At 48.7% G+C, this 22,776-nt stretch overlaps 1 protein-coding gene across 4 annotated transcripts in view; it reads left to right on the top strand.

Moving 5' to 3' along the window:
- The window catches only part of LOC144734835 (xanthine dehydrogenase-like), an 89,522-nt gene that overhangs the window by 11,158 nt on the left and 55,588 nt on the right, over nucleotides 1-22,776 (top strand). For all 4 annotated transcript variants that reach the window (XM_078617240.1, XM_078617238.1, XM_078617239.1 and 1 more), the window contains 8 exons: nucleotides 288-370; nucleotides 3,564-3,780; nucleotides 4,576-4,793; nucleotides 5,122-5,289; nucleotides 7,701-7,778; nucleotides 9,930-10,110; nucleotides 10,297-10,397; nucleotides 10,970-11,131. In XM_078617240.1, the coding sequence (XP_078473366.1) occupies nucleotides 288-370; nucleotides 3,564-3,780; nucleotides 4,576-4,793; nucleotides 5,122-5,289; nucleotides 7,701-7,778; nucleotides 9,930-10,110; nucleotides 10,297-10,397; nucleotides 10,970-11,131 (1,208 nt within the window). The remainder of the gene's footprint in view (nucleotides 1-287; nucleotides 371-3,563; nucleotides 3,781-4,575; nucleotides 4,794-5,121; nucleotides 5,290-7,700; nucleotides 7,779-9,929; nucleotides 10,111-10,296; nucleotides 10,398-10,969; nucleotides 11,132-22,776) is intronic.

Genomic DNA, 22,776 nt, shown 5'->3' with positions numbered 1-22,776 from the left:
TGGATTTCTTCGCTGGGCCCTCCGTTTTTTCCGTCCACACTTGGAAACACGCGTTTAGAATATTGGGTTGCTATAAATGTGCACATGATAAGCCACTTTGTTGAGCTATCTTTTGTGGCCAAGTTACTTTTGAAAAAGAGCTACATAGCTCAGTGGGCCTTACCTGGTAAAAACAAGGAAAATGGTTTAGTTCGAGATGCGCACTGTTCATCCCGTGTTTTATCGCCCTTTCGTTTTAATTTCTCAATCGAGAAACGTACAAAACTAAAACCCCTTTTGTCTTTCAGGTTATCGCCCGATCCTGGATGCGATGAAGTCGTTTGCGAAAGATGGGAAAGCCCCATTGAGCCCATCCTGCCTTGACATCGAGGTAAGAGCAAACCCTGCCGTGCCAAAGCGGCGCAGGAGAAAACCCGTTTCTCCCAAATAGTTTTCCACCTTGCTCTCGCTGATCGCGTGGTGAGATAAAGAACTGGCCAATCGGTGCATCGCTCCTTATTCGGGGGCAGAGCAGGCGTTGCAATTCAGTGCAGTTTATTTGGAAGTACCCTGTGAGCTGAGAAGGTCTTGAATCGGGTTTCATCAACAAAATCATCGGTGCCCTGGCAAACGTAACGTACATAGCAGGTCGCAAGAATGTTGAAATAAAAAGAAATACAGAATCTAACTATTTATTGACACTGGAGGAATCCGATGTCCAGTAGTTTTCACAGATGTTCAGAAAAAATGACAACAAATCACATAATGTAGAGTATATTACAAAAATAAATCTTTTAAATATTTTACTAAAGTGAGGCAGCAGGAGCTATCGCAGGTCTCAATTACAGAAGCGCTCTTCTCCCCTCCCGACACAGAACTGCCTGCCCCATTTAACACGTTCCTTCGGAGTGGGCAGGTAGGAACTTGGTTGGACAGTGCATTCGTGCACGACAGACAAATATGCACAACAGACAGACAAATAATCCCTGGTGGACAGTGTGGAACCTGTTGTTCCTACCTGTAATACGAAGCCTATGCCTGACATGGAACACTGATTTCATTGCGTTGAAGAACTTTGGTCCCATCCCGTACAGGGCTTACCAAATTCTCCGGGTTAGAAGGCGCTCCAGAAATTCGTGGTCGTCTTGAAAAAAAAAGAAAAAAATCTTATTATGTTTTATTTTTATTATTTTATTATTTCCCTTCTACTTGACTTTACCGAAAGAACCAAGAAGATGAATCCCTGCAGTCACGAAAGCTTTAAATTTGAAATTTAAATCTTGCTTTATAATCGGGAGAATACGATACAGGCCACGGCTCGACTTGCAACCGTCGTACAGGAACCCAATCAGTTCGTAGGTCTGGGGGTCCGCCCGTACTTTGGAGAGCCATCTTCCTGAAGAACAGAGTGTTCTCCCGATCATAAGGCTTCAGCCCCACATTTTTTCCTTAAAATACATGGTGGGGGTGGGGGGGGGCAAGGATGTTTTATAATCGAGAGAATATGGCGCGTTTCATCCGATACAATATCCTTTCGTCATTTGCACCTTGGCTCTCACCTGCTGTCAAAAATGAGTTCACTTCACGCAAATTCCTCAGATCTCTCCACTGGCTCCCAATTCAATCCTCTACCAACTGCACGATCGCCCTCCCCGCCCTTCAAGAACTTCCAAGGACCCGCTCCTGGCCGCCCCTCTCCTCTGCGACTCTCTCCTCCACACTACACCCCATCAACCCATTCGTTCTGCCGCAGTAACCAACGCCTTCTGTTTTCATCCAGAGTCAACCTCGCCCGAATGAGAAGTCGCTTATTCGCTGCTATTGGCGTCAGGCCTAAAACTCCAGGCTGCGTGGCCGTCCATGCTTCGTGCCTTCATCCCCCTCTTCAAAATCCAGTCACAAGACCTTCCCCTTTGCCTGGCTGACTGTCCCTGAACCATGCTGCCCTCGTGACGTGAACTCACCCCATGTTTGTGCGGTGCTTTGAGACGCGGTCGCGTTCAGACGCTGCGTGCATCCAGTTCCTGTTGCCGCCGCAAGTAGTTTATTTTCGCCGATATTAATTTTCACTACTTTCACCATGTCGTATAAACATCATGACATGCGCGCTGGATCTCCCACTGCCAATATTTTCCATAGAGCACCTTATCGTGTTCGAACGCACGCAGATGTAAATAATAACAGCTGTGGCATGTGGCAAGATGTACCGGCTGCGTTTATGGCTCTGCCATCGATTGCCTGCTGACTTGAGTCACGTGCATCTTGTATTTACCGAGGACATTATTACGTTATGTCGCACGTTCATCACTCATTAACTAACCATTAGCGGTCATAAGCGCTGACATTAGCGCTGACATTAGTGCTGATTTGTGCCTTGTTTTCCATTACAGGCTTTGTGTTGGTAAATCATTGGACGTGTTTTAGATGACTCTCTCAGGCAGTTTAATAGGGCTCACTCAGCCTAGGACTAGACATCGCTCCTTCATGCTTGAAGAACTTTGGTCCCATCCCTTCCAGAGCTTATCAAATTCTCCGGGTTAGAAGATGCTCCAGAAAGTAATAAAACCGTGGTTCTCCATGTGTCAGTCATTTCGTTTCATTAATATTGTTAGCCCTCAGACCAGGGATAGGTTGAAATAAGTAAAAGAGATATTTTTTTTATTCAATCTGGAAAAATCTAATTTTGCATGGAGATACGTGTTAAAATATTCTCTGTCCTTTGCCAATATTTATTTGAATTGTGCTCATGGCATCATGTCAGGAGATGATGCATCCTCGTAGAATGCTTACACGGCAGTGGATGTTTTAGAGATCGGCCTGCAGATGGAGATATCATAGAACGACTACTGAAATGTTTCATACGTTTTTGTTGTTTTTCTTTTTTCGAAATCCTTTCAAGCAATAAAATAATTTTTCTATCCACTTTCCTGCACGCCCAAGCGCTTTCTTATCTCCCGCCATAGGGATGTTGATTTTCCAATGCTGGCTCAGGGCTCTAAACGTGAAATTGAACGACCACAGGAAATAATTTTTACTTTGAGATAGCCTGAATCGACCCTCGCCCCAGCTCTGAGCTCAGAGCAAACCACAGCGCCACCCGGCCACATTTTTCACCATCGAGGGGCATCCGTTCCCTCCCTCAGCTTTGCCTCATGGCACGCGTGTGCAATTTGTACTTATGTACTTTATGCTTAAATTTCGATTTAAAGCTTTCGTGACTGCAGGGATTCATCTTCTTGGTTCTTTCGGTAAAGTCACGTAGAAGGGAAGTAATAAAATAATAAAAATAAAACATAAAATAATTCTCACGACGTTTCGGCCACAACGCAAGCAGCCGTCCTCAGGTGAAACTTGCTCACCTTTTCTCCACCTTTGCACTCCCATCTTTGTTTTTTTGTTATTTCTTTGTTGTTCAAACGTGCTGGCCTGCCCCTGCTGGTGCATCTGTTAAAAAAAGGGCTTCACAGCTCACCGGATTCCTCCAGGAGAAAGCTAAGAAAAGATTCCGAGCCTGAATTCACCGCTCTCGCCGCCACTTGTCCACACCGCGTGTCTCTCTCTCTCTGTCTCCCCCTCTCGGGCAGGACCTCAAGTTCTGCCCCAAGAATGGGCGGCCGTGCAGAGGCGATCACTCGTGCTCCTCAGGCGAAGCGACGGCCGCCGCCGCCGCCGGCCCCACTCATCTCTTCGCGGCTGCCGACATCAAGTGGTTCCGCCCCACCTCGCTCACGGAGCTGCTCGTCGCTGTGGAGCGGCTGAGCGGGCAGAGCGTGAAGCTGGTGCGGGGAGACACGAGCAAGGGTGAGGGCCGAGGGAGGGGGAAGGGATGGATTACGACCGGCGCAGTGGCAAGATGTTAACTACCTCGCCTGGTATACAGGAGGTCGTGGGTTCAATTCCGACCCTGACACCTGCTGTATATTTTGAGTTTGCATGTCTCTCTCCCCGCAGACGTGTGGATTTTTCTCTGAGTCCACTTGTTTTTCCCTCCACGTTTATAAACATGCCGTTGAGAGTATATAAATTTTTCTATAAATTTCCACGTGGATAAACCACTTCGTTGAGCTATCATTTGTGGCAAGGTCGCTTCTGAAAAAGAGCTGTACAGCTCAGTGGGCCTTACCTGGTAAAATAAAAATACTTAATAGTTTATAATTTCTGGTTTGATATTTTACCGAAAGCTGCCAGGCTGCCTTGGAGTAGGGATAACCGGCGCAGGGCACCGGCACTAGAGGACAAGGTATCGCCTATCCATGATAATCCTATATCATACCGCATATTTGCGCTTATGCGGCCGTCTGGAATGCTCTTCCTTCCGATATTAGAAAAACACTGGGAGCTATGCACTTTTAAATCTAAATTGAAAACTAATTTCTTTAGAATTACTTTTTGTGTTTAGTTTGTTGATCCTTCCCCCGCACCTTCGATTAAAACGGTTATGTTTATTAGGATCTGAATTCTAGCAGATTTTTGGTGCATCTTTTTTTTTTGCTCATGGATCCTGGGACCCTTATTTGCCTCTCGGGGCGCTAAGCTTTTGCCGGGCGTGCTAATGCCGAGCGCCACCGCTGCTTTACATCTCCGCACGTGTGACAGGCGTCTACAAGACGGACGGACCCTTCCAGGCGTACGTCGATGTGAAGGGTGTGGCCGAGCTGTTCGCCGTGTCTCTCGAAGCCACGGGCCTGAGGGTGGGCTCATCCGTGAGCCTCAACAAGCTGATTGGCTCCCTGAGGGAGCATGCCGACCAATCGGAGTCCTTCGCAGCCGCCGCCGACCACCTGAGCAAAGTGGCCAATCAGTCTGTGCGAAACGTGAGCTGCGCAACATCGACGCTGCTTTGTCGTTTCTGACACGGGGAGATAACCGTACGGTTGGATCTGAGACACGAAAGACAAGATGACCATACATTGGGTCTGAGACATAGGAGAGATGATAACTGTACGGTTGAGTCTGAAACACGGGAGATACAAGAGACACAATAACCGTACGGTTGAGTCTGAGACACGGGAGACAAGATAGACACTATAACTGTACGTTGGGTCTGAGACTCGGGAGGCACGTAAGACACGAGAGACATGGGTCTGAGACACGGACCTGAGACACGGGAGACACACTTTGACCTGACGTCATTTCCACCAGGCCGGCGGCTGGGCCGGCAACTTGATGATGAAGCACGCTCACCGCGACTTCGTCTCGGACGTCTTCGTCGTCCTGGAAGCGGCGGGCGCCAAAATCCGCATCAGCGACGTGTCCAGCGAGGCCTACCTGGACCTCGTGCAGTTCCTCAGCAAGGACATGAAGGGCAAGGTCGGTCATCTCTCAAGGCAGCGCCTCGCAGCCGTGCTCTCCGTTAGGCGGCCACGTAGATGCCTCGGGATTGGTCACGCAGTGCCCGCGTTGGTGTCGGCGTTGCCGTATTGCCACACTTGGTCTCCGCCGAGTCACCGGCCGCCCTCGCCATCCCAGATGTTCGCTGCCGTGAGCACCCGTGACTCGATGCCTCGCGGCACCCGAGCTGCATTTGCAGCTGGACCTGTGTTTGGTATGGCTCGTGTTCATACCGTATTCTCCGTATTATGAATTGATCATGGCTGAGGATGTGTTGTTGCTCTGGAGACCGGTCCACAGTAAACCGCATCCACTGCACAAACCATGGCAGACGCGGATGCCTGATGCACAAATGTAAAATTAAAAACTTTATAGTGCGCGACTGTGGTCATCCAGAACAGACCGTACAACAACGAAGCAATGCCCGATTCACAAATACGAAGGAGACGTCACAGCGATGATGATACACTCCGCTGCTCCTGACGTGCTTGTCTGGGCTTGACCACCTGAATGTGAAATTGTAGTCGTTGCTCTGCATCTACATCAGCCGATGATGATGATTGCAGATCTGGCTGGGTAGTGCAGTTGTTAGAGCGTACGGTTCACAATCAGAAGATTGTAAGTTCATATCCCAGTCAGGAGTCAACTCAGCCATACACCAATCCAGGGTTGATAAAATGAGTCTTCTGGATTGAATCCCATCTGCTACAGGAAGGAGGAATTTAGGGTTGTTGGGAAGAGGAGAGCGCCACCGTGCATTCGTTTGAATTGGAACCTACTGATGTCGATTATTGAATTTTAACTAACGTCACAATGTCTCGTTGTTCAAACGAGCACTGGGTGTGACGCTCATTTCCGCTGTTGGCTCGGGTTTGGCGGTTGGATATCCCACGTTTCAAACGATAGGGGCGAGTTTCTCCACACGATAACCACTGCTGACACTTCTTACAAGATCAGAATCAGAATATTTATTCTGGAGGAATCTGTTGAGCTATAAAGCTCTTTTTGACGGATGTCCAGTCGGGGCGGGTAAGAACGTTACAACAACAAACACAACAAAAACACGATAGGAGTGCGAAGTACAGGAGCGGTAAACAAGTCACCCACACACATACAAATAAAACTAAACCATCCCCGTCCTACCAGGCAAACCCTACTTAGGTATTAACTTGTTTTTCAGAAGCGACCTGGCCACAAATGATATATCAACAAAGTGGCCCATCGTTTGGGTGATGGTACCTCTACTGTATTTTAGCAACCCCGGTGGGATGATGAGTTGAGTCGACCCTAAACCGCGATTTGAGCTGGGGAATCTGCTGAATTGTGGGTCGTGCGCACTGACCTCATATAACCCCGCCTGTCGCTGGCCCGATGCGTGCGTGTGCCTGCACTGCATGTTCTGCTGTGTCATATGAGACGCGTGCTCTCATTTTCGCAGGCATACTTGAGCTAAACGTGGGGTGAAAGGAGCCGCTCATGTAATTGAGCAATTTGGTGTCAGAGCAGGAATTAATTGAATGTCTCAATCGCTTGTTTGATTGATGTTTTGTCGTTGTTTTGTCCTCCGTGACGCTGGCGGGGCACATTTGCATCGTTGAGCTGGCCTTTAGATTCATTGCAGCTGGCATTGCACTACCAGCTTTGCGTGTGCTTTGTCACTGTGTATATAACCTGCTTCCGGAAATATCAAACGTTCAACACGTTCTTAAAAAGATAAAGCCCTAAAAGGAAAAAAAGGACGTATATATTGTTTTACATAATTGTATAATGAGCAACGTTTGAGGCATGTCCCGTTCTTCATAGTACATAAATGGATCCATATATATAGTATGAAGTATAACATAATATTTGTGCTGCTGTAAAGAAGGGCCAACGAAGAAATTTTCTTAAATCCCTCTCACTACCTCTGTCCTCCCAGCAGACTACACCACAGTCGATCAGCAGGTCACATATGGTGGGGTAAAGTGTGGGTGACGCCCAATACCCTCTTAGAGGCCCTTCCTTGAGCAAGTAACATCATCAACCACAACAACAACAAACCGCTGCCTTCGCCATTAAGTGACGGTGACATCACCACGGCGCTTGTGCCGGGCTAGGCGCACCATGAGGCCACGTGAAGTGCCAAAGGCTCGCTTGCAAGAGGTCGCAGAACGGAGCCAGGTGTTGTTGGGTTGACTGCGCAAGTCAATGCCGGGCGGGCTGTACCGTCGGAAGTAAAAATTAACCCCAATTTTTTTGTTTTACATAGAATATGTTCATGACCGGAGCCACGTCATGCGAGAGCAGTTGAGAGAGCACGTCAATGTGCATTCGCATCCCCAAACGGCCGAAAGCGTCTGTTGATGATTGACAGTGCCGTGTGTGGTGTGGTGTGCTGATTGATTCCATAGGTCATTGTCGGCATGGAAATTCCAAAGCTCACCCCGGGAGAAGTTTTTAAGTCGTTTAAAGTTATGATGAGAGCACAGGTGAGTAAACAGTTCATGCAAACCGAACTTTGCACAAGCCTGGCCTTCTGCTGGTATTGTGAGAGGCACTTGTGTGTTGGTAATTTCGATGCATGTAACAATTTGTCCCCATACTATTCAGGAATTTATTTGTACAGTAAAACCTTGGATTGCGAGTAACTTGGTCTGCGAGTGTTTTGCAAGACGAGCAATTTTTTAAAATAATATTAATTTGATCAACGAGCGAGGTCTTGCAATACGAGTAGCACGTGTTTCCGCTTTGTCTGCCGAGCGTCACGTGATCACAACTGATATACGAGTGCTTTGATATACAAGTGCTTTGGATTACAAACACGTTTCCGGAACGAATTATGCTCGCAATCCAAGGTTTTACTGTACTTTGTCTTGTTTATACTCACTCGTTTGTGATATCTGACTGTCAAGTTGGCCCCTGCTGAGATCCTGAGATCAGAATTAGAATTTTTATTTAGATGGGATGAATGCCATGGGTTGTTCTGTCATAAAATCCCATCATTTTATCTTTGTTTTTGCACTTAATTTGGGCAAAATGTCAGCCATGAAAATGATAGCTATCGGTCTGGCGACTGTTGTGCAACAAACATTACCTGCACCTCCGATTAGCACGGTTGCCTACGTACGGTGCGAAAGAAGTTCAACATTCACACGCACGCATGCATGCCCTGTGTAACAGGGCAGGCGGGAAAGTGCAGCCACGTGGTGTGAACAAGAAGCCACTCGGAAGAGATTTCAGCAGCGGTTCTGTGATATCTTCTTCTGCGGGCCATTCTCTAACGCGGGGTGATGCACTCCTCTGGGAGCGTTCTGAATGGATCCTTTGTGTCATGGCATTCCACCGTTAAAACAATCAGGATAAAGCAAACAAAAACTGAACTGTGAAGATTGAGCCATTGCATAGAGTACGGTCATTTTAAACTGTTGATGTTGTATAATCTGAAACGTTTGTATCACTTAAGTATAACATCAGGTACTGTTGCCCAATCAGCCTCAATTGTAATTTCAAGAGAGACAAACGATGCCACGTGCTGGCCTTGTGCACGCATCTCCCATTGACACAGCTGGAGAATTGGCTCTGGTGAGAGCACTCAGGTCAAGTTCATTTCGTGACTGCAAGGATTCATACTCTTAGGTTTTTTCGGTAAAGTCACGTAGGTAAAAAATAAAATTAATAAAAGTAAAATAAAAAATCACGACGTTTCGGAGGCAACACAAGCTTCAAGTAAGATACAGCAATCGTGCTGTGACGGTTCCACCTGAAGACGGAAGCTTGTGTTGCCTCCGAAACGTCGTGATTTTTTATTTTACTTTTATTAATTTTATTTTTTACCTACGTGACTTTACCGAAAAAACCTAAGAGTATGAGAGAGTACCCTTTGGTTTTTTCGGTAAAGTCACGTAGGTAAGAAATAAAATAAAATAATATAAATGAAAACAACTCGCTTTCGCTACGTTGTCCCCACCTGAAGAAGGACGCTTGTGTCACGCCCGAAACGTCGTGATTTAATTGAGTTGTTTTCATTTATTTTATTTTTTACCTACGTGACTTTACCGAAAAAACCAAAGAGTATGAATCCTTGCAGTCACGAAAACTTCAAATCTAGAATCAGGTGAGAGAGCTCCACTGGAAGTTGGGAGTTCAATTCACAGTCAGGGTTCAACTCAGCCCATTGTCCCCTGGACTCTCTGTAAATGAGTACCACATTTTAGGAATTCATCACTGGTCATTCCTATGAAGTGTTGGGAATGTGCAGTGTCTATTATTCAACCAGGGCTACCATTTCCTCTATCGTCAACAACGCATGTTGTCCATGTGATCATATAGGTATCTTTCGATTTAAAGCTTTCGTGACTGCAGGGATTCATCTTCTTGGTTCTTTCGGTAAAGTCTGTCATTCAGACGCTGTCTTTCCGACAGACCTGTTCTTCACCTGAGGACGGCTGCTTGCTTTGTGGCCGAAACGTCGTGAGAATAATTTAATTATGTTTTATTTTTATTATTTTATTATTTCCCTTCTACGTGACTTTACCGAAAGAACCAAGAAGATACAGGTGTCTGGTCACTCAGCGTGCTGATCGTACCACATGTGCGTCACCGCTCCCAGTTGACGGTTTCCCGATTGCCGCGCGCCACAGAACGCGCACGCGTACGTGAGCGCGGGATTCCGCGCGAAGATCAACGCCGGCGACGGGGGACAGCGCGTGGTGACGGCCGCGTCCCTCGTGTACGGCGGCGTCGCTCCGGGGTTCGTGCACGCAGAGCGGGCCGAGCGCTTCCTCCTCGGCAAGGACGTGACCTCGGCGGCCACGCTGCAAGGTCGGAGACAGTCGCGCGCAGCCGCACGCACTGGCGACACACTGGCTCCAGTGGCTTCCTAATGTCGGAGAAGCCGCATCTGTGAGCGCGCAGTTGCACGCTTCTGGGTTTAAATTCTTGGCGTAGGTCGCCGGATGTCTCTCAGGGCCACTGCTGACCATTGCCTCGGGGCTCCGTGGCCTCCAGGTGTCCTGTTGGAGCTGGGGGATGAGCTGACGCCAGACAGTGATCCTGTGGCCGCGAGTCCCCAATACCGCAAGTCCCTGGCGCTGTCTCTCTTCTACAAGGTGCCGTGACGAAGTCATCATCATCAATCATCATTCGTCCATCATCATCCATCATCATCATCAATGATATAGGATTTTATGGATAGGCGTACTTTGTACTCTAGTGGTAGTGCCTTATACCGGTAATCCCTTGCCCAAACCAGCCGAGTAGTATTCCGGAAAATATCGAGTAATGAAATTAAAATCCATTGTATGAGTTTGTGTATTTGTGTGTGCGCGTGTGTGTGTGTCTGGCGAGCGGTGGTGCAGCAGTTAGCATGCTATATTACAAACCTGGCGGCCCGAGTTCGATTCCCGCTCACCGCCAACATCAGTGACGAACAATTATTTTAACCGGTCCTGGGCCTCCCTGAGTGCAGCTCAGCCTCAAATGAGTACCTGGTGCGGCGTACAAAAACATCGCCACTGGGAAGATAAAGGCGGCCGGGCGTGCTGCGAGCCACCCACCCCACCCCCTCACCTGCGGTGCCGGCCTTCATAGGCTTTACTCGCTAACAGCACTTGCCCCAAAAGTCCGTTAAGGCTACACGGTGGTGGGAATCTTTGTCTTTGTTGTGCGCGTGTTGGGGCAGTTCTACCTGAGCATCGCGGGCGACGGCGCCGTGTCGCCGCGCAACCACAGTGCGTGCCACGGGCTGGGGCGGGCGGTGTCGAGCGGCGAGCAGACGTACGACACGCAGCCCGCCGACTACCCCCTCACGCTGCCCATCGCCAAGCTGGAGGCCTCGCTGCAGGTAGCCGTGCGGGGGAGAGTGGTGGTGGTGCACAGAGTGTGGTGGTGCAGGGTGAGTGGTGTGGTGGTGCAGGGTGAGTGGTGGTGGTGCAGGGTGAGTGGTGGTGGTGGTGGTGCAGGGTGAGTGGTGGTGGTGCAGGGAGTGGTGTGGTGGTGGTGCAGGGTGAGTGGTGGTGGTAGTGCAGGGTGAGTGGGGTGGTGGTGCAGGGTGAGTGGTGGTGGTGCAGGGAGTGGTGTGGTAGTGGTGCAAGGTGAGTGGTGGTGGTGCAAGGAGTGTGGTGGTGGTGGTCCAGAACTCGTCGCGTTCGCCAATAGCACTGTGCGTGCGCACGTGTGTGTGGCTTTTAGCCTCAAATGAGTACCTGGCGCGGTGTGTAGACATTGCCACCAGGGAGACAAAGGTGGCCGGGCATGATGCTGGCCACCCACCCCCTCATGTGCCATGTTGGCCTTCATAGGTGCTCCCTCAAAGCCACTTGCCCCAACAATTCTGTCATGGGGTTTATGTTTGTTTGTTGAACCTCTTTCGCGACGTACGTAGCCAACTGTGCTAATCGGAGGTGCGGGGGAAGGACGACGAACTAAACATAAAAAGCAGTTCTAAAGAAGTGGGTTTCAATATAGACGATTTTACAGTTGCGTAGCTCCAGTGGCTTCATTAATATCGGAAGGAAGAACGTTCCAGATGGCCGCGGAAGTGCATCAGAAAGCACAGACGCGCATCAAGCTCAGGACGTATTTACAATTTCTGAAGATGTACGCAAGTGATGTGCGATTGTTTACACCGAAGCTAGCGGAGCGAACCGAGCTGTGCAAATGACCCATCACGAATGAGAAACGGTAGGAACGAGACGGCAAAAAAACGAGACAGAAACGACAGGGATTGTTGGGTTGAACCCTGACCCCAGATCGTGACAACTCGTCAAGTTGCTGCCAGAGGGCAGGGCAGCAGTGTGCCGAGTTGGAACACAATTGGCGGTACAAAATATCGTCAACGTCGGTGAAGAAACACTGGAGCGTAGAAATATTGTCAGTGCAATGCACACAAAAAGTCGACAGAGAGCGCCAGTGTGTCAGGCAGCGACTCAGCCTGGATGTTTGTTGAACTTCGAAATTCTTTCTCAACCCGACGTAGCCAACCGTTGCTGATCGGAGGTGCAGTCGCGGTTTGATGGGGTGACACAGGGTGACTTAAGCGTGGTGGGTGATGTCCATCTTACTCAGGGCACTGGGATCACACGTTCGACAGCGTACTGGGCGCATGGCCGACTGCCACCGTGTATTCATCTGAAACAAAAAACATTTCCAGCAGGACTCAGTTTTGCCCACTTTCCTTCAAGCAATTGAAGTTTTGGCGAACAGCCTGCTACGTCATCACCGGTTCTTCACCCCGTGCGTTGAGCTCGGCAGGATTGTTAGAGGACAAAGTGTCGCAGGGTTAGGGTTAGAGTTTGTACGAATGAAGCCAAATTAGGCGCACGGTCGTCGATTTACTCAGTTTGAATGGGTATTTTAGTTTGGAAAAATCTTACACTCAAAAATGTTAACAATTTACGGCTGGCAATCCACTGCTGGATCCAGTGCCATGTTTCACCGCACTGATTATTGCGGGATGTTGCTGGAACACCTGAGCCCGGTTTAGGTATCACTCGCCACTGGTGTTCGCTGTGGGTTCGAGAATCCAAGTCGGGTTTCTGGGCTCACAGTGGCGTGTGCTCCTCTTCACCGTAATCCTTTATTTACCCAGGAGAGCCTCACGGAGCCTTGAGGTTCTTACGGTATCGGGATTATTTGGCCATTTACCTAATGGGTTTTCTCCATGCTAGGAGGCCAAAATCGTTGAGAGCAATCCAAAGCGTAAGAGGGAATGTAGCTCTTTAGATGTCTCGATTTAAAGCTTTCGTGACTGCAGGGATTCATCTTCTTGGTTCTTTCGGTAAAGTCACGTAGAATGGAAATAATAAAATAAAAATAATAAAACATAATAAAATAATTCTCACGACGTTTCGGCCACAATGCAAGCAGCCGTCCTGAGGTGAAGAACAGGTCTGTCATTCAGACTTTGTCTTCTCGACAGACCTGTTATTCACCTCAGGACGGCTGCTTGCATTGTGGCCGAAACGTCGTGAGCATTATTTTATTATGTTTTATTTTTATTATTTTATTATTTCCATTCTACGTGACTTTACCGAAAGAACCAAGAAGATCTTTAGATGTCCACGAGGAACCCGTTTTTTTCTGTGCTGGAATCTTCTGGCCAAACCACATCGCAGCAAGAGCTTCAACGTTACATCGAATAACATGACAACCCACAGCCGATGTACTTATCTATGAGATAATCATTATTGTTTTTACTTATGTCTATTAAACTAAATCCTGGCGTTTTATAGCTTTTCTAGTCAATCAATTGCAAATCAATTGCAAACGCGCGTTTCTAAATGTGAAGGGAAAAACCGGAGAACATGAAGAAAAATCTACCACGGGGAGAACATGCAAGCTCCAAAGATACAGGCCTCAACATCTCAACTCTCAATTGAACAGACTGGACACTTTGACGACACTTGACTTTATATATAAACAAACAAGTCCTAGCAACCGTGTGCTTTTGCAGCTTGCTGTCATGCACTCTTCTCAGGCAGCAGTGGAAACACACGCATTGCTGAAAATGCAGACCCATTGCTAATGTGTTCCTAGTGTTCCCAGCCCTTTGGAAGAAGGGGGTACAAAATAAAAATGACTGACCTCACGGTTACAGGGGGCATTAATTTCCGGCAGACATCAGTCACTTAGTGCAGCAGGCCCGCGTTTTCTTAGAGTTCACGATTGCCGAGGGTGGAAGTGTGAAGACAGCTGTGTCCTGTCGTTTATGTTCAGTGGATTTTATTATTTTTATTTAGCGTTTTTGCGAGCAAGGCACGGGGGTTTGGGAGCCTCTGAAACAAAATAAAAAAAACTTAAACGGCTTCCATCTGTAAACCCCCTGCGCCTGCGACATTAGGTGGGAAAATTTTTATTTTCACTTTTCTCCTCTACTCCCTCTTCCTCTCTTGTCGATTGCAACAAGAACAAAACATATTCGCCATCCAGCCCCCACAAGCCCATCCCCGTGCAGCTCCTGAGAAAGCCCTCCTCGTATCCTGACGGAGGGGCTGGGGGGGTATGCTGCGCGTAGGAAACCTTGGACGCGTTGGAGGACGTGTTCAAGGAATAATTTGCGTTGCCAAATCGAGTTAGCGTTTAGATGTAACACGCTCGCCCGCCAGTAAAAAAAAAACCCGATCCCAACTTTCCCACACTGTCCGCAGCAAGTTATTGGTGGTGGAGGTCCGTGGGTGAGGTTTGACGTCTTGACTATGTAGCCATGAATCATGCCCCCCTTTAAAGAACCGAGCGCCTTAATTGGAAACACGTATTGCTAGTAAGTGGAGCCCGCCTTTCGGCGTGGAGGTGTTTAGACAGCTCTGTGCGTGAGCCCTCGCGCGGCAAGAGCTGGGTTAGATTCATGGTCAGGGTTAGTTGAAGCTCGGTTTCTCTTCGCTTGTTTCTTCTTTAGCGGGGGGGTCACGTTAATTTCTCATTCTGAATGTCATTTCAGTCACAGTGTTGCGTGTGCACGTGTTAGAAGGGGTTCGGGTTGCAGCAGAAGGCGGATTTAATTAGGTCTAGCGATCCCACAGAGTGCCGTTTCTACTTAATAAAAAAAAAGTTTGAAGACAAGCAGATTTTCCAGCCACTTACTCCACTAGTTCTCTCAGGATATTTCACGCTTTTTTTTTTAACGCGCCGTAAAAAATGTAGCACCGTTTCATCAAACACAAATGACGAATTGGATTGTTTATTTTCGTCGTCAACGTATTGCTATGATAATTATTGTCGTAAATTATTTTTTGCTTTCATTCATATTTGTTTGGGCCACATTTTGTAAAGTTTTGCAAACAAGCAGACCCGCCGAATCCGTTTTTTCTTTCTTCCCAGCTCCCAGAAAAGCTCCACAGCTGTTGCAAGCTGCCGGCCAAACGTAACGTCTGAGGCCGGAAAATCCATTTAGGCCGCGGCCAAATATATTTTTTTAAACGTAAATATGCGTCTGGATCTAGATGAGCTCCCTAATTACAAGGCCTGTCGCTGTGGATGTGGCCCCACGTGGGTAGCATTTAACATCCAGTTGTGCCTTCCAAAAAAAGAAAAAGCAAATGGTGATACATATCAATAAGCAGTGCTTACATTAATTGGCGGACCTGCGCCTATGATACAATTCCTCATTCTCATGGAAGGAGCAAATATCTGCTAATGAGATATGTATATAGCAGCTGTTTCCTTCTCAACAGATGGTACACATTTCGATTTAAAGCTTTCGTGACTGCAGGGATTCATCTTGGTGGTTCTTTCGGTAAAGTCACGTAGAAGGGAAGTAATAAAATAATAAAAAAATAAAAATAAAACATAATAAAATAATTCTCAAGACGTTTCGGCCACAACGCAAGCAGCCGTCCTCCAAGCATGGTGCTGTTTCATTCAGACGTAACTAGCTTGAATAGACTTTTAGAAATTAAATCAAGAAATAGCTGGTTAGCGTTGCCCATGTAAAACATTTAGCAAAACCTAAAAATGGAGGAATAAGCTGGGCATTAAGACCTCGTGATCACGCTCCGCCTACACAACCACGCGCCGCATGGCCCCGATATAAAAATGGCGGTGGAGGAAAGGTGTTTTATTAAGTTAAAATAGTAAATTATTTGTTGATTGGTCTGGTGAGTTAGGGCCATGGTGCATTGCAACTAACTGCCCAACACAGGAATAGTCAGAGTCAACTGGGAGCACTAAATGACTCACTGATCCAAACTAGTGCCAACTAAAATAAAAAAGAGCATTTTTGCTTTTGCCCTTGGCCGTATTATCCGGATTACGGGACGCTCCAGAAAGCAAGACGCTTCGCAAACTCGTGCCTAGTGCCAATAAAGTGATACAAATCTGGCCGCACCCAAGCCCGCGCACAGCCACCGGGTTGAAAGATGCACCCCCAAGTTTTTTTGCTCTAAAAATGCAGGGGGAAAACGTGAGTCTTCTGATGTGGATAATGCAGTTCGTACAGAGAGACCAATATTCCATCCCCGGAGCTCCTGCAAATGGCAGATCCACACGACTTCATCGATTAACCTGGAAATTATATTGGCTGCTTTTTCCTGACCGCTGCTAGCCTTGAATAGGCTGTACCTGATGACGGCTGCTTGTGTTGTGGCCGACACGTCGTGAGAATTTTTATGTTTTATTTTTATTATTTTATTATTTCCCTTCTACGTGACTTTACCGAAAGAACCAAGAAGACGCTGCTAGCCTGTCCTACAAAACACACGAGGCCTTGCTGTCTGTGGTAGTTGCCGTTGATTGCGTGACTTGCTCTTCACGCTATACACCATCACGTGTGAATTCAGAGCTGGTCTTTATGAAAGTCAAAGTGGTTTCCTTCTCGAACGAGCGTTGAGGCATTGATGCTCATCTCCCATTAACAGCCCTGAGCCAGTGGTGGAAATGCATGCATTTTAAAATTAAACTTATTTTTTATTTGACCAGGTAAGGCCCACTGAGCTCCCTTTCAAAAGCGACGTGGCCACAAATTATAGCTCGGCGAAGTGGCTTATTGTCGCGTGGAAATTTATAGCAGCCATATTCTCTAAACGCTTGTCGTTGATTCTAAATGTGGAGCGAAAAACCAGAGGACCCGGGGAAAAATCCACCCGGCCACGGGGAGAGCACGCAAACTCCAAATGTGCAGTAGGCGTCAGGGTCGGGATCGAAAACACGACCTCCTGCACACCAGGCAAGATAGTTAACATCTCGCCATCGTGGTGCCTATTCCTGTGGTGGGGGGGGGGGGGGCAGTTCTATGCATTGCAGTCACTGCTGACTTCTCCACAAACATATTAATTTTTATCGACCCTGGAGGGATGATGGGCTGAGTCAACCCTTATCCAGGATTCGAACTTGTAACCTTTGGATTGTGAGCTGCTCGCTCTACCACTGGGCCACGTGGCCCGTTTTGGTGAAAAGCGAGAAGCTGCGTCTGGTTCTTTCGTGCAGCTGTCGCGTGGCCAGTCTCAGACCATCACGTTCGCTGCACTTGGGAGCCCGATTTCATCTCGGGTGGGAAGCCGGGACTGGAACCCAGCATTCTGGGCGGTGCTGGCTCTGTTCCCTGACCCCGCGTGGTGTCGGGTTAATTCCCCGAGCCACCCGACCACCTCCTGGAGCTGATTTTTGTTGAGCTACGATCACCTCTGTCTGCATGGCAGAAAACTTAAGAGGACAACTGGTTGTGGTAAAGTGTCGGTAACCACATGCCTTTGCAACCAATCTGGTCGACAGTTATACAGCAGAACCCCTCTTAACGACCACCTTTCTTAACGACTAACCGCTTCACGACGGGACTCCATAAAGCCCAATGTGTAGTGTATAGTAGTGTAATATATAGTAGTGTATAGTAGTGTATAGTGTATATATAATGGTAGTATCTTCATGTGTTAATATCCATTGTTTAAATATTATAAAGTATGTTTTTTAGGTGAAAAAGGGTACATTTCGGAACGAATTAAGCCTTTAACGTGTATTTCCTAATATTCCCTTAACGACCAGTTTCATAGAAGCAATCACCGTCGTTAAGAAGGGTTCTACTGTATGTTACAATAATAATAATAATAATGTTTTTCAGTTTGTCAATCCACTGCTGGATGAAGGCCTCGGCCATGCTGGGTCAGTCATGGTGGGTTTTTGACCATACTTCACCACTCTGATTGGTGTGGGTTGGTAAAAGGGAGGGGATCCAGGACCATTGCAGATATTACCACCGTACTTAGCTGTGATTGGTGGTCAAACTCAGGTGAACGAGTTCATATTGCAGTGTGCTAACCACAGCGCCACCACTCCCCGCGTATTATGCGTTGTTGTTATTAAAGTGCGATTACATCGTTACGGGTAAAGCTGTTATTTTAATGGCCAGTAGTTTTTGATATTTTTGAAACCCTTTACATTAAACATGAAGAGACAGACGTACATTGACACAGACAGACAGACACACATTAACACACACACAGACAGATAAACGGACAGAATGATTGAAAGATATCTGAATGGAAAGCAAAGCTGGCATGAGACAGGGAGGTTAGACAAAGTAACGGGAAGGAAACTAGGCAGACAGACAAGAGGTGAGCATAGGGGATAACGTACAGATTAAAAAGCAGACAAAATTGATGTTCGGAGAAAATTGATGTTCGGAGTGCTAGGCGGTCAAGTTGAACATGCTGATTTATTTAAAGTAGACGATTGGACTCTTAATAATACAAAACAGACTTCCAATAACTCTGCAAGTATTTGATGTGAGAGCATGCTCCGTTTTTGACGAATGTGTAATTTCCACCCACCACCCCGTGTCTATCTGATGGGACAGTCACGTTACAAAAATGTCCTCCAACCGTACAAGCGGCAATTCATATTATGACTCTTTCGTGATTTTGAAACTAACGAAAAAAAATGCCCTGGGTTTTTTTCCTCCTCACATGCGTGGGGTGTTCGCTCTGGCAATTCAGTTTTTTCTTCCACATGCGGAACGTTTTGTTGAGTAACGCTCCAAGCAGCCCCCCCAAAAAAATAAAAAAATCCTCCGCAGTTCGTGAGACTTGGTGTGCCTTTGCCGTACAATTCAAGTGCGCGATGAGCGCTATCGTGGCGAGAGGAACAGAACCCGGGATGGTGCCTACAATAACCACGACACCACCCCGTAACTCATACACAAAGACACACAAGCACGCACAAAACGCATTAGCCGTTCTGGCAAAGAGTTTTTCTTTTTAAATGGCCAGAGGAAGTGAAGCTGAAATTCCCCCACAGTACAGTTGTTGGTCTTGGAAACCCTGATGACAATTGGCTCGAGGTATAAAGACCTTTTTATTTATGCACGTTTAAATTATTTTCCAGGGAAAAGGAGGGGGGGGTGTTGAAGGAAAAAAATGAAATAACGCGCGTTCCTACTGTACGCCCCTTCTCAACGCCATGTGGCTGCGCGTGCGATTAATCTCAGACGGCGCGCTGACTTAAAAGTCCGCGACTATTTAATCCAGATGCACGCAGTCGTGGTCTGGGCGGGGCGGGGGGGAGACGGTAATTTTTCGGCCCCCCCAACCACCCCATGTTTCTTAACAACCCCCCTTCCTCCTCCTCCCTCGGTTTAGCGAGCACCTCTTAAGGATACTCTTAGGTTTTTTCGGTAAAGTCACGTAGGTAATTTTTTTTTTATAAAAGTAAAATAAAAATCACGACGTTTCGGAGGCAACACGGAAGCTTCCGTGTTGCCTCCGAAACGTCGTGATTTTTTATTTTATTTATTTTATTTTTTACCTACGTGACTTTACCGAAAAAACCTAAGAGTATGAATCCTTGCAGTCACGAAAGCTTCAAATCTAGAACCTCTTAAGGATGTCGCGGCACACAACGGGAGGTGGCTTGTTCGCATTCGCCCACCCGGCGTTGATGTTGAAGTCCGGCATAAGGTACTAGTTTAAAACGTTGGAGGGGGGGAGGGGCCCAAGGACAGGCCCGGATACCACTTCCCACCGCTGATTTTATCCGTAGCTGAGAACCGGGTCACTGAGACCGGCGTGCAGTGCGTGACAAACCACGGCACCACCGCTCCCCCGGCACCGAACGTGATCAACTGCACGTGCGCTCGCACGCACGCACACACAAGCGCGTGTAACGCCGTCATCTATCGGATGCTCGGATGAAAGCTTCCCCACGCCATCGCCGTCGCGATGCTTCTGGTCCACATAATGAAAAGTCAAAACCAAAAAAAGCCGAAATGTCTCCATGTTCACACGGTCATTCCGTGGTTGGCCATCTCGGTTTGGAGGCTTGGAGCGTGGCAAGCCGGCTCAGCGGTGACCGTGGGCGCCACTCGGCAACGCAGTGTTGACCTTACAAGTGGCGACTTCCATCCGTTACAGTGAAGCAACTGGGGAGCGGTGGGGCAGTGGTTAGCACGCTGCACTGTCAGCAGGGCGACTCGATTTCAATGTCCCAACCGTGACCTGGACCCCCCTCTCCCTGCGCTGACCAGCGTGGTGAAGTATGGTCAAACAACCCGACATTACCGACACGGCATGGGGACGCTTTTATCCAGAGGTGGATCGGCAAGGGGTTTTGAATTCTTGTAATTAATAATTACTATCAAGTTATCAGCAACTCGGCGGATCGAATCAAGTCGATATAATTATTTAAACACGTGGCGACTTGCTGGCACTAACATACCACCCAAAGCGCCATCGCATTAATACCCACAAACATGATTGAGGGAAGACTGTGTTACCTCGGTGTGGTCTGGTGGGACTGTTTTAGGAGGTCGTGGGTTCGATCTCGACCCTGACGCCTGTACATTTGGAGTTTGCGTCTTCTCTCTCGCCGTGATGATCTTCCTTTGGGTCCTCTGATTTTTCCCTCCACATTTAGAATCAACATCAAGCGTTCATAGTATTTGACTGCTCTAGATTTCAACGGGAAAAACAGAACTATAGCTCAGTGGGCCTTACCTGGTAAAATAAATATAGCTTAGTATAAATTTTGATTTAAAGCTTTCGTGACTGCAGGGATTCATGTTCTTGGTTCTTTCGGTAAAGTCACGTAGAAGGAAAATAATAAAATAATATAAATATCCAGGTCCTTAGTATAGTTCTATTTTTATTATTGCTTGATAATTGTGACTTACCTTTTTCTCGCTTTTCCACTCCTATTATTTTTGTTGTTGTTGCATTGTCCGCTGTTGTAACTTCCTGCGGTCCAAATAAAGATTCCGATGAATCTGAAATGTAAAAATATACCATTCTACATGCACTGTGCAAAGAGAGAAAAAAATCGAGAACAGAAAATTATACTATTTATAGTATAATGATGCCTCCCGACCAGCAAGGCGCCGCTTTGAGAATGTATGCGCAGGCTGATTTGAATTCTCGCAGAGCGAGCGCCTGGCAGGGGTGAATTTTTTGCTGGAGTAAGTGAGAGCGGTGGTTTTTTTTTGTGTGTGTTTTTTTTGTTCTGTTCTGTCCCCACCTAGCCGGGGGTTTTTTCTTTGAGGCGCGCGATTTCTGGAAACTCTCCCGCGAGCTCCCCGGGCTCCCGGCCAGCGCGTGAGCGATTGAGCGGGCCGCGTCAAATAAGCATTTATTCAACGCCCCCGTGTGACCCCCGACCCCACCCCCACGCCTCACCCCCCCACCTCCCTCCCCACGCCTCCACTGCGATGAGCTGTCATGGTCCTTCCCGTGATGAGCCGTCAAGAGTCCTTCATCCTGGATCGACACGCAGAGCTATTCTGTGTATGCAAATTGATAATCGTAATGTAATTGACACATCCTTTGTCAATGCAAGGCCCCCCCCCCCCCACTGTGTCTGTCATGGGGGTTGTTTGTCCATACGTCACCGCGCTAGTGAGCGTGGAGTGGTGTAGGGCGGAGGGTGGGGGGGGCGGAAGGGCGTGGTTCAGATACCAGTCGACACCGAAGTTAACCGCGGCCGGTAATTGAACTCTGTTCGTCGAATCCGCAAGTGCTGTGCGCTAACCGCTGCGCCACCTCTCCGCCCTCTGCACGTGTCTCTCATTGCATTGCAAGTGCTCGGTGCGTGGCACTCGGTGCGTGGCACTCGGTGCGTGGCACGCGGTGCGTGGCACTCGGTGCGTGGCACGCGGTGCGTGGCACTCGGTGCGTGGCACTCGGTGCGTGGCACTCGGTGCGTGGCACTCGGTGCGTGGCACTCGGTGCGTGGCACTCGGTGCGTGGCACGCGGTGCGTGGCACGCGGTGCGTGGCACGCGGTGCGTGGCACTCGGTGCGTGGCACTCGGTGCGTGGCACGCGGTGCGTGGCACTCGGTGCGTGGCACGCGGTGCGTGGCACTCGGTGCGTGGCACGCGGTGCATGGCACTCGGTGCGTGGCACTCGGTGCGTGGCACTCGGTGCGTGGCACTCGGTGCGTGGCACTCGGTGCGTGGCACGCGGTGCGTGGCACTCGGTGCGTGGCACGCGGTGCGTGGCACTCGGTGCGTGGCACTCGGTGCGTGGCACTCGGTGCGTGGCACTCGGTGCGTGGCACTCGGTGCGTGGCACTCGGTGCGTGGCACTCGGTGCGTGGCACGCGGTGCGTGGCACTCGGTGCGTGGCACTCGGTGCGTGGCACTCGGTGCGTGGCACGCGGTGCGTGGCACGCGGTGCGTGGCACTCGGTGCGTGGCACGCGGTGCGTGGCACTCGGTGCGTGGCACGCGGTGCGTGGCACGCGGTGCGTGGCACTCGGTGCGTGGCACTCGGTGCGTGGCACTCGGTGCGTGGCACTCGGTGCGTGGCGCTGTGGTCGGAGCGCTTCGTTTGAAATTGAGTTTATTCATATCCCGGTCGGGCAGTCAACTTGGCATTTTGCCCCCCCCCCCCTCCAATCCTCGGGTCAATAAAGGTCAGCGGGAATCGTTGCATGGAGAGACTGGACTCCACCACGGTAATGTGGAATGGCTGCCACTGGTTCAGGGCCGTCAGTGGAGATGAGCGACCATCCCATGCTCCGGCAGGATGCCCTGACTCAGGCTTCTGCAGTAGCCGCGTGCGTGCGTGCGTG

Source organism: Lampetra planeri, chromosome 53, assembly GCF_965212315.1.
Source record: "Lampetra planeri chromosome 53, kcLamPlan1.2.h2, whole genome shotgun sequence".
Taxonomy (NCBI): Eukaryota; Metazoa; Chordata; class Hyperoartia; order Petromyzontiformes; family Petromyzontidae; genus Lampetra; species Lampetra planeri.
Note: the sequence above shows the minus strand (reverse complement) of the source record. Positions and strands in the feature narration are given on the sequence as shown.